At 41.1% G+C, this 11,599-nt stretch overlaps 1 protein-coding gene across 1 annotated transcript; it reads right to left on the reverse strand.

The window, feature by feature from the left end:
• Nucleotides 1-2,629: 2,629 nt before the first annotated feature.
• LOC107397056 (SCAN domain-containing protein 3-like) lies at nt 2,630-4,010 on the reverse strand. The gene is made up of 2 exons (XM_054742773.2): nt 3,680-4,010; nt 2,630-3,613 (listed from the first exon to the last, which is right to left on the reverse strand). Exons 1-2 carry the CDS (start codon nt 3,856-3,858, stop codon nt 2,680-2,682), a joined length of 1,113 nt encoding a protein of 370 aa, XP_054598748.1. The 5' UTR covers nt 3,859-4,010; the 3' UTR covers nt 2,630-2,679.
• Nucleotides 4,011-11,599: the final 7,589 nt, after the last annotated feature.

Raw genomic sequence — 11,599 nt, forward strand, 5'->3', positions numbered from 1 at the left:
TTAAGCAATGTTGATTATATATTTCTTCATCAAGTTGACGCAGTGATAGCTTGATCTTGTTGTATTGTTGTTGTGTCCCATTTTTTTTGCCCTTTTGCTTTTTTTTTTGTCTTTTTCTGCAGGTCTAGAAGCAGACTCTTGTTCATTATTGTGGAACCCCCCCCCCCCCTCTCTCTCTCTCTCTCTCCCCACCTTTTCTTTTCCTTTTTCTTTCACCTCTGTCTCCGTGTCTGGTCGGAATTACAAAGCATTCAAAAACAATAACAGTAAAGTTTTAAGTATCAGGCGTGACATTAAAAGCAGACACTTTAATGCTCCACCTGAGAGTAAATCTGTAAGGCTTGTTACCAGCATTCAGACATCAATCCTGCTTGCTTCACAGCCAGACAGGACACGGTAAAAAAAAAAAAAAAAAAAAAAAGAGAATATGCATTACAACCGTGAGCATATAAAACCCAATCCTACATAACCTATTTTTCCAACTTTAAATATTGCTTGGATCTAACTTACCTGGTTATGAATTACTAAGTACTCATTGCACATCCATTCATTTGTTTGTCATTCCATACATCTAATGACTGCCCAAATGACCATATCCCAAATCAGAGAAGTTGTTCTGCTGAAAAATGTGTTTACTGTTGAGGAAGCTGCAAGATAAATGCCTGCAGTACACCTCATCATCTCAACTCAACGTGGTGTAACTTTAATACATGTTTAATTTATTAAAATCTCATTTGTACCCAGCTTATTGACTGTAATACATATATTCTGCTCCCTTGACTCCCTGTTGACAAAGATAATGTGCACTTTCCTACAACTTCTATCTCTAGTGCCCTCATCATAACATCATAATGAATTAGTAATTAAAAATGTTTTGAAATAATGTAACTCTTTTTACATAACTGAGCAGGAATTATATCAAGGTAACCACAACTTTTAAATTGAAAAAGGAAAGTTGATCTCTGCTGAAACAGAGCTGATGGGCAGAAGACTAAACTTGTTATGTTCACACAACTTTTTTCTGGTAAAACACGCAACAATAAAGATAAGGTTTATCACTAATAATTTGAATTTAAAAGGAGGCTATTTATGGCCATATTGTAAACTTTTTATTTTATGTTTGAAATAAAATACTACTACTACTATTATAAAAGAAATATTTAAAACTCTGATGATTGTGCTGATCGAGTGATCACATTCAGGAGTGACAGCTGTTTCTGTACATATATAGCAGGGGTATACAAATACTATTTAAAAAGGTCCAGTCAGAAAGAATTTTTTTAGCCCAAGGTCCGAAAGATCATTATGTCCGACCTACAATAGTGTGACATGTATTTAAGTATCCTAGCAGTTTTATAAACATCTGCATTATTAATTTGCATATCAAATCAGAAATACTTCAGTGTAATTCAAATACTTATGACATTTATTGTCACTTAAAGTGTTGAACATGTAAATGATTTATTTGGAATGTTCTCTCATTTACTAAATAAAAGTAGAAAAAAGTGTCAACAAGAAAATAACACATGGCAACTGAATCTTCACAAACTACTAACTTCAGAATAAATGTAGAAAAAGCTTAATTTTTTTACATTTTTCCTCTTCACGTGCGAACTAAAAAGTCTTAAAATGATTTTAAAAAATGTGACTTTGCACACATGTAATAACTGAACATATATTTAGGTTAATGTTTTCCACATTTTTACTTAGTGAGAGAAGTGAGCTCTTGCTTGTCCTGCCAACATTTTGAACCTGGGCTTGAATGGAGACAGAGCCATCCTCATGCATGTGTGGAGATGCTCATTGGTGAGCCTGGACCGATATTTGTTTTTTATAATGTTCATTGTGGAGAACGCTGCCTCACAGTTGTGGGTGGAACCAAACATGGTCAGGATGTACAAGGCTACTTTCTTTAGATGTGAGAAAGCTGTCTCAGGAACCATTTGGAGCCAGAATGAGGACGGGTCAGTCCTGGCAGACAGTTCTTTCATGGCCAAGTTTGCTTGGAGGTCAACTAACTCCATCTGAAGATCCCTGGCATTGACCCATTTAAAATGCTGTGTGGCTTCCTTTGAGAAGCTCCTGACATCTGTGATGAGGAATGGGTTCTGAATGAGCATGGTGAGCTGCTGGCCAATGCTGAAGCTATCAAAACGATTGCTGAAGTTAGCAATAAGTTTATCAATGAAGACAACAAACGACGAGACATCTCGCTGTCCCTGAACCTGTTCCTGCACTGCTGGGAAGTGGACACAGTCTTCCTGCAAGTCCTCCTTGAACATGTCAAGTTTTCTCTGAAAGGCACGGACAGCTGTCATTAGTTCACAAATGGAATTGTCCTTGCCCTGTAGCCTCAAGTTCAGTTCGTTTAGATGTGAAGTTATATCAACCAAAAAGGCAACATTGTCCATCTGCTTCTCATTTTCTAGAAATGTAGAAAACTGTGTTGCCTTATGATGTTTTAGCTCTGCCAAAAAATATGCTACTTCCCTCCTAATGGCCCAAAAGCTTGCTAAAACTCTGCCTTTGCTGAGCCATCTCACATTGTTGTGCAGCAGAAGATCATCAGCATTGGCATCAACTTCTTTGAGGAATTCTCTAAGCATGCGATGCTGGTAGGAAGAGGACGCTCTAAGAAAGTTGATCATTTTCATCACTGAAGTCATCACCTCAGCATGCTCATCTTGACAGGGAGGCACAGAGGACAGATTGATGAATAATGCAATGGTAGGTTAAGAGGTCAGGGTTGTCTTTCTTCATTCTTGTTACAGCTCCCTTTTCTCTCCCTATCATAGCAGGGGCTCCATCTGTAGTTATTGAAATCACTTTTGAAGGCTCAATTCCTCTCTTTGCCAACATCTCCATAATGGCCAGGTAGATGTCCTCTCCTGTTGTGCTGGTCTGAAGAGGAGTAATACCCAGCAGGTCTTCACAGAATGCTTTCTGCTCTGCGTAATAAAACCTCACATAAACCAACAGCTGAGCATTATCACACACGTCAGTGGACTCATCCACAGCCAAACCTACACATGGTGCCTTCTGTATGGCTTCATCTAGCTGGGCTACAACATCCTGAGTCAGTATTTCACTTTTCTTTGTAGCAGATGATGCTGATATGGGGATTTGCTTTATTTTTTCACAAACTTCTTGTTTTTCTTTTCCTTCAAAAAGTGTTTCAGCAACTGCTGTCATACACTCTTTGACAACCTCTCCATCAGTAAATGGTTTTTTGTGCTGACCCAAAATCCAAGAAACTCTGAGGGAACTCTCATGGGCTCGTTGCTGAGCAGTGAACGTGTGGCTCAGGATCCTGGTGGACTGTTCATATTGGGCTTTGAGACTACGTATTTTCTCTGATCTTACTTCTGATCTGAGGGGATATGTTTCTTCAAAACATTTGTGTTTTGTCTCATAATGGCGTTTCACATTGCCACTTTTAATAAGTGCCACTGTTTCTGAACATATGAGACAAACAGGTTTTGTGCCACCAGTGGGAAGAACAAAGAGAAATGACTCTGTCCATTCTGGATTAAATGCTCTATTTTCGCTGTCCACTTTCCGTTTTTTAGAGGCTGCCATTTCTGCTTTCTCTACTTCTCTCCGTCTCACCCGCCTGAATCTCTCCTTGTCGCCTGTCGCCGCTTTCCTTTTCTCTAACTGAATTCCTCCTCCTTTACACCTGAATCTCTCCTTGTCGCTGCTCTTAGCCTGAATGTCTCCTTCTTTCCACCGCTCTCCGCCTGAATCTCTCGTTTTCTCTGTTCGAATTTCTGCTCTTCGCTGCTCTCCTTCTCTCCGGCGTCTGAACCGTTTATTTTCGCTATGTATCGCCTGTATTTTCTGGCAGGAATAAAACATGTTATTGGCTTGTTGGTGTCACGTGGTCTGACTAAACTCGCGCACAATTGGCCTGTGGGTGTTCGTGGATGCTAGAATACTACCGTAAAGAATGCAATAGCTGCACCGGCCAGAAGCGGTTATAAAATTAGGCAAACTTTATTTTGGCATTAGGCTCGGGTCCACACCAGACAGCATTTCGGTCCGGATCCGGACCCAGGTCCGCCTATTAGTGATCTCTGATATATAGTATGTGTGTATTAGAGTCTGTTTAAGCGTCAACTCAGAGTAAAATCCCGTTTTTGTTTTTGGCATGCTTGATTGTAAAAAGGATGTAATCTAGAGTGATAACAGGATCTGATATCAACATGACACCGAGGTGATGAAACATTAAACTGGGGGAGGGTTCATATCAGTTCTTCGCTTTATAGGCTTATTATTTCAGCAATTACATTAAATGGGAATGATGAAAGACAGTGTAATTTTTATTTATTTCTGTATTTAATTAATCATTCAAAGATGTATTCATTTATTTATTACGTTTGAGAGGATTAGTCTTTGCTGAAGTAACCAAATGAAAAAAAATGGCCGCATAAATTGTTGCTCTGAATTTTGATGAATGTGCAAACAGGAAACACACAGTAGCGTTTACATTGCTGTAGAATGTAGTGGTATGTTTTAAGTCGGCATGGAGTGCCTGTCTTTGATGGTCCGTTGCAAATACTAGAGCCTCACACTAGTCACTCCCCATTTTCTCTTCCCATTGAAAATCCACAGCCGGCGCGCAAAGCATGCTGGGATCGCCTTGTTCTGTGAGGATACAGCAGACCCATCCTCAAAATGTGGGTGGAGCAAGGACGCATTTGAGGACGCGAGAATGAGTATTCTTGGAATTCGGACAGTACTCGTCGCTGCGCTGTGACGTCATCGACCTCAAAATGCACTCTTACAAGCATCCTTCCCGTGGATTCGGACACACCCATCGACTTTTGGAATGATTCGGCAGCCTTCACAGCCCGCAGTCCCGCCCAGGCTGGGATAGGAGACAGAGTTGCCACAGCGACGGCAGCATTCCACATTTCTTCTGAGGGGGAGTATTTGTTGCAGCCTTACAGGCTCAAGGACACAAGATTCAGATTAGAAATTGTTTTGGGGCCATACAGAGATAATTTCCTCTCTGTCTTAAAGTTCCGTTGGTCCTCAACCTCTCAAAATACCAATAATGGTGTAAGTTAATCTATCCCAATCTGTGCCGATTCGTCCACTTTCTCCTTGATCGCATACATCTTTTGTGCCAATGCATGAATCTCAGCCAAAGTTCCAAGCTAACGATTCATCTCGACAATTATGTGAGTCTGTGAATTCACAGCGCGGTGTAATCCATCCCTGAGCTCGGGGAGAGCGCCAATATTCCTCGACAGCTCGTTAATTTTCCGGTAAGCCAGGAAGCCTCCTAGGCCAAAGAGCAGGAAGCCTGACACCAACACCACGAATATCCAGACATCTTCAGAATCCTCTACAGACAGCTGAGATAGGCATTTGAGGTTCCACTGTTTCCAGGAGTCCATGATATGACCAGCTGGCTCTGTCCCAGAGGGGCATCCGGGAACCTTCTCCCGTTCTCATTGTTGAAAAAATTGTATCAGTCGCATTGAGTGACCAGCTGACCAGGTCAATTTTTAATAATTTCCAGTTTCCGGAAAAAATGCAGAAGCAGCCGTGTACCCAAAGACAGACAAAGAGCATTGGGATAAGATAGGAAGGAGAGAAGGAAAAGGGCGTCTGCACTCTCCAAGAGCCGGCAGAAGAAAAACTCAAACATTTTTATGTTATTATATATTTGTTTTCATGATTTCAAAATTGTCAATGAAATGAGTGTTTTTCTGCCAGATTTGGTTTTTATTTTTAAGGAAAACAAGTCACAAAGCTTCTGAACCTGAGTACAATATAACTGAACAAAAACAACTAAAATGCCAATCACTGTCATCTTGTGAGATTCAGGCCTCCATTCATCTTCCTCGTTGCGCTACACTTGAGGAACTAAATAACCAGAAAAGCCATTTTCAGAAACATTTCATGTCACCAGGGCCGGCCCGTCCTATAGGCATTATAGGCAAGTGCTAGGGGCGCCAGCCAGCCAGGGGGCGCGCTGGCGCCACAAAATAAATAAATAAATAAGGTTACGTAACGTTTGTAAAGCAAGTTGATATTAATGTGTCTTAATATTAAAATATCAAGCCCACAACATAATACCTTCTTAGCAAAGTTTATTAAGTAGCACAGTGTGCATTTAAAAATGATTAATGATACGTCACTATGTGGCGCCGCGCGTCGTGCCCACTTCGCCCCCCTCCCCGTCTTTACCTGCTAGCTACGAGAACGGTTGTTTTGATGAGTCAGCTAGTTCATCATGTCTAAACGGCCTAAGTTAGCTGGAGCCCAGGGGAGGAAAAAAGAAAAGAAGAGGAGGAAAAACACTACAAAGACAGGGGTAAGGTGTAAAATATTGAAATTAAATGATGATTTCATGACGTTATTAGTTAGCACTCCGGGGATGCTTTAGGACAAACGAAGCTATTTTCTTAATATTGTAACGGTTGTGCAGCACTAAAGCATGAGACACAAATATATTAGCTCTTAACAATGGTTTATTAAAGTTGTTAAACAGCTGGTATAAGCTGCATATCTGGCTCCCAGACTGTAAACATTCAGTCAAACAAACAACACATCAATAACAGAGCAGCAGCAACACATTACAGCAACCTAGCTAGGATTATTTTAGTGCTTTGGAATATTTTCTGATGTTTTGTGTTCTGAGAATTCAGTGTTTCATAATAATGCCTAAATGTTATATGATGGTCTTTGGTAACTGTCTGATAGTTTCTTCACAATTCTGTTTTATATTTTTTATGAGTGATTTTTTTAAACCTCATAGTAGAAAATTATTTGTATTATGCAAAAATTCTCATTGATGGTTTTCTTCTTTAAATTACTGCAACAGATTATTGTTGCAAAAAAGTTATAGTATGTCAATGTCCGAGTTCAATGGAAAACCCACTGTTAAACAGATACAGATCAGCAGCACGTGAGAACATTGTCCTGCATGGTTCAAAAATGTTTTGCATGAGACTCATCTATGTCTGCTGCCAGTTTAGCTCAAATGTTTTCATGAACACTGCATTGTGCATACATTTCTGTATTTTTATTATTTTTCCAGAAATTTATTTTATTCTTGAAATCATGTATTGATATTTAGCTTGGTATCATATACTCCTCTTCTGTCTTCAGATGTGCTGCTGAAGTTTCTATGTCCCACCCCTGCAAATCCTCCTGTCGCCTCCACCTCAGCCGAACAATTAAGCAGTGATGTAGCTGCAGCCTCATGCACTCCTCCTGTTGGCTCCGCCTCAGCAGCACACCTTAGCAGTGATGCAGCAACATCAAGCACATCTTCTGCTTCTCCAATAGACCCTGCTGACTGGCCATCTCCTCTAACAGATAAGGTACGCACAAAGTTGGTTCACAGAGGTCCATTTCAAATTGAAAATAGCTTCACATTCCCTAAACAAAAAGATGGACGAAGGTGTCAACATGACATTTTTAACAGACTCAGTCAATGGAGAAAAAGTCAGAAGAAGTTGGCTTATGTATCCTAAAAAAGATGATAGCTTGCACTGCTTCTGCTGTAAAATCTTTTCTAAAAGAGAGTAGAAACTGACTAGGGAAGGACTAAAGGCTTTGAGAATCTCTGCCACCCGTCCTGTTACAGTGGCTGCAGCTGAAAGAAGCTTCTCTAAGCTCAAAATGATTAAAACTTATTTGAGATCTACTATGATGCAAGAACGTCTCAGTGGACTTGCCATTATAAGCATAAATGTGGTCTCAAATCAGTTGTCATTTGAGGATGTTATTAGTGACTTTGCTGCAAAAAACCCAGGAGAGTAAATCTGTATCAGGTTATATTAGGTTCAGGACATGTGGTGTAGTGTCATTGATAACACAGTACCAAAAAACACCACTAGAGGACATTGTTAATCATCTTTTGGGTGAATTTTTATTGAAATCCTAACTTGTTTTGTTTTTTAATTCTTTCTGGATACTGGTTTCTTTAATGTTTTATTTTGTGTTGTTCCTTATTTTTATGGTATTTATAATTTTTCACTTTTAATTTTGTAATATTGAAATCTTCCTTATTTTTATGGTATTCATAATTTTTCACTTTTAATTTTGTAATATTTAAATCTAATGCTTTTAGTTTAGTTCATTTTATTTTATATATTCAGTTCAAAATGTTTACATTTCTACGTATTCTGAATGTGCAAATGGCTTTTTTTTAAATAAAAAGAACATCTAAGACAAAGCTATGTGGTTTCTTGTGAGTATGTACAGTCGCAGTGGAATTTACTGCAGTGTAAGGGGGCGCCACCTATAATCTTGCCTAGGGCTCCAATTTTGTTTGGGCTGGGCCTGCATGTCACATTAGCCCTGTTCACGCTAATCCAAAGATTATATCCATTAATTTTTTTTTCGTGTATGCTTGCATACATATACTCCCAGGTAGACTCAATTAAAGTCTTAATTAGAAAGCTGTGATAAAAACAAAAAAATGTAAAGGAGAAATATTTTTAAACTCTATTTTGGCATTTTCATGTGGACAGATCGATCTCGAGCTTTGCTGAAACAACATTGCAGCCTGCTTTGCACCTATCCACTGTTGCTGTCTGCTCTAAAAAAAAGAAAGAAAAAAAAAACAGGAATTAAACTTTTTACTTAAACAGATTGCCTTCTCTCCCACTTTATTTTGATCAGATTGTAATTAAACTTTTATTCTTTGTCAAACTGAAAAATTCTTTGACAAAATGTCATGCTAACAATGCACCACCTAGTAATATTCTGGGGCATTCCACTCTGGCAGAAAAACATGGATAAAGATGTTTTTAAAGAGACAACGCATATTTTTTTACCGTTAATCTCTGGAAATATCCATTGAAATGTTTTTGAAAATTAATTAAATGATGCCCAGCTTTTGAAAAGCATTGGCAGCTTTGTAATATTTAACAATAACAATCGAGTGTAAAATACATCGAAGCGGGTTTATGTCTCTTGGCGATGCCATGTTTCCTTCTATGGGAGCCTGTGGGGAAAAAACACATTTAGGGATTTATAACAAATCATTACAACACTTTCACTATTCATCAAAATTGTTGTTTTACACATTTACCTCTTTGCTCGTTGTCAGTGATGAAAGGGATTCTGATGTACTTGTCATGTTGCTGGAGGTTGCGCTCTCAGAGATTTTTGACCCCAATGACCATCCATTGGTAAAGTTGATGTTTATGTATTTAGCAGAGGCTTTTGTCCAAAGTGACTTACAAGCGATAATGAAGCCAGCAGGTTGCCCTTGAGGCTAACAACAAACACTATTCAGTCAGTCCTAGTTGGCAGTGAAGCAGCATAATGAATCATAAAGGGAAGTGAACAAGGAGTGGTCAGTAGAGTGAGGGACGGGTACAGGGAGGGTCATAGTTTTGAAGATGCTCTCTGAAGAGCTGGGTCTTCAGGAGTTTCTTGAAATTCGACAAGGATGCCCCTGTTCTGGTAGTGCTTGGTGGATTGTTCCACAGATGAAGAGTCTGGATTGTCCTGAGCGTGGTGTAGGCACTGCTAGCCGATGATCCTTAGATGACCGAAGTGGCTGGGCCGTGACGTAAGCTTTTACGAGAGAATTCAGGTAGATGGGAGCCGTACCATCCAGGACTTTGTATGCTAGTGTTAGCGATTTGAGTTTAATGCATGCAGCTAATGGTAGCCTATGGAGCTCAGTGAGCAGAGGGGTCACATGTGCTCTTTTAAGCTGGTTGAAGACTAGATGAGCTGCTGTATTCTGGACCATTAGAAGCGGTCTCACAATACAGGCTGGAAGACCAGTTAGAAGGGCATTTCAGTAGTCGAGGCGGGAGATGACAGTAGATTGCATGACGAGCTGGGTGGCATATTGTGTTAGATATGGTCCGATCTTTCGTGAAGCAGCATGAACGAGCGGCAGAGGCAATGTGATCTTTAAAGGTCAGCTGGTCATCAATAACAACACCCAGATTTCTGACTGCCAATGAAGGAGGCACAGATAGGGAATCTTTTTGGATTGAGATATTGTGCACTATGGATGGTTTCACTGGGATGACAAATAATTCAGTTTTTCAGCAGTTGAGTTGGAGATGGTGAGATTTCATCAGTTTTGATATGTCAGAGAGACAGTCTAAGAAAAAAAAAATCAATAATCTCACCAAGTGAGGTGGTGTATATGGCAAAGAGAAGAGGTCCAAGTACAAGGCCCTGGGCGACTCCTGTGGCAAGATGGTGAAGAGCAGAAGATTGTCCGAGGCAAGATACATCGAATGATTGTCCTGTGAGGTATGATTCAAACCAGGCGTGTGCATCCCCTGTGATGCCCATGCTAGAGAGTATTGACAAAAGGAAGCCATGGTCGACAGTGTCCAATGCAGCTGATTAGTTGAGCAGGATACGTACTGAGGACTTGGCAGTCTCTCTATTCTCTTTTAAGGCTTCTGTCACTGCTAACAGCTTTTTCACTGGAGCAGTAGCGGTGTTAGGCACGGGCAGACAGGGCAATTGCCCAGTGCGGCATTTTTTTATGACACAAAAGGGGCGCACAAGCGCTGAGTAAAAAAATAGAAAAGAAAGAAATCTGAGCGCGCCGCACCAATGCTTTCTATTCTGTCATATCTGACATGGTCTGGGGAAGGAGTTTAACCCAGGACATGCAGAATCAACACACTCACAGGTAATAATGATCAAAAAAAGGAATTTATTAATCAACGGGAACAAAAAGCGCACTGGAGCTTCCAGTGGATGAGCAAAGTCCGTACTCAGCATCTGAGGAGGGGAGAGCAAAATAAGGCGAGTCCTGAGAAGTAAGTCTTAACTGAGGGAGGTGCAGAGATAAGACTTACTGGGCAAAGGAGATGAGGAGGAATAGGGAGGGGCAGGTCGAGAGTTGGGTGAGTCGAGGTGTGCACATCCAGGAGAGGGAGCGTGTGGGAAGCAGAGGAGAGGAGCGACTGATGAGATGGAGAATACTGGGAATCTGCGTCCAGAAAGTTATGTGGCAAAGGTGAGTATCCTGATGAGTCACTGAACCCTGAGAAGTCTCTTCTCCAGAGATGTTCCAAAATCCTGAAGAAGGCATGAGCACAAAAATATCCACAAAGAACAATAAGCCAAAAAAAAAAAAGCACAAGAGGCACAAAATCACTGCAACACTAGATGGCTGGAATCTACCAGGTAGTAGTAATCATCCCGCGTTGAGGTGTGTTCTCCAACTCCTTAAGAAGCCAGTGCCGTTGATTGCTAACCCGAAGCAGCTGGGCGCCTCCCTCTCCTGAAAAACAACTCAAAGATGGAATATGTGACGGGAGTACTCACCCCGACTCATGACAGTCCCCCCCCCCCCCCCCCTCAACGGACGCCTCCTGGCGTCCTGGCAGACGCCTCCTCGAAGTCCCGGATGAGGGATGGATCTTCAATAAAGGAGCGTGGAACCCAGGAACGCTCCTCCGGGCCATACCCCTCCCAGTCAACGAGGTACTGGATGCCCCTGCCACGGGGTCGGGAGTCCAGAATCCTGTGAACAGAAAAAACCAGACCCCCCTTGTAGAACCATGCAGGCGGGGGAGGAGCAGGCATAGGGCAGAGACTTCTCTTGGTCACCGGCTTCACCAAGGACACGTGGAACACAGGGTGA

The sequence above is a fragment of the Nothobranchius furzeri genome, chromosome 13 (assembly GCF_043380555.1).
Source record: "Nothobranchius furzeri strain GRZ-AD chromosome 13, NfurGRZ-RIMD1, whole genome shotgun sequence".
NCBI lineage: Eukaryota > Metazoa > Chordata > Actinopteri > Cyprinodontiformes > Nothobranchiidae > Nothobranchius > Nothobranchius furzeri.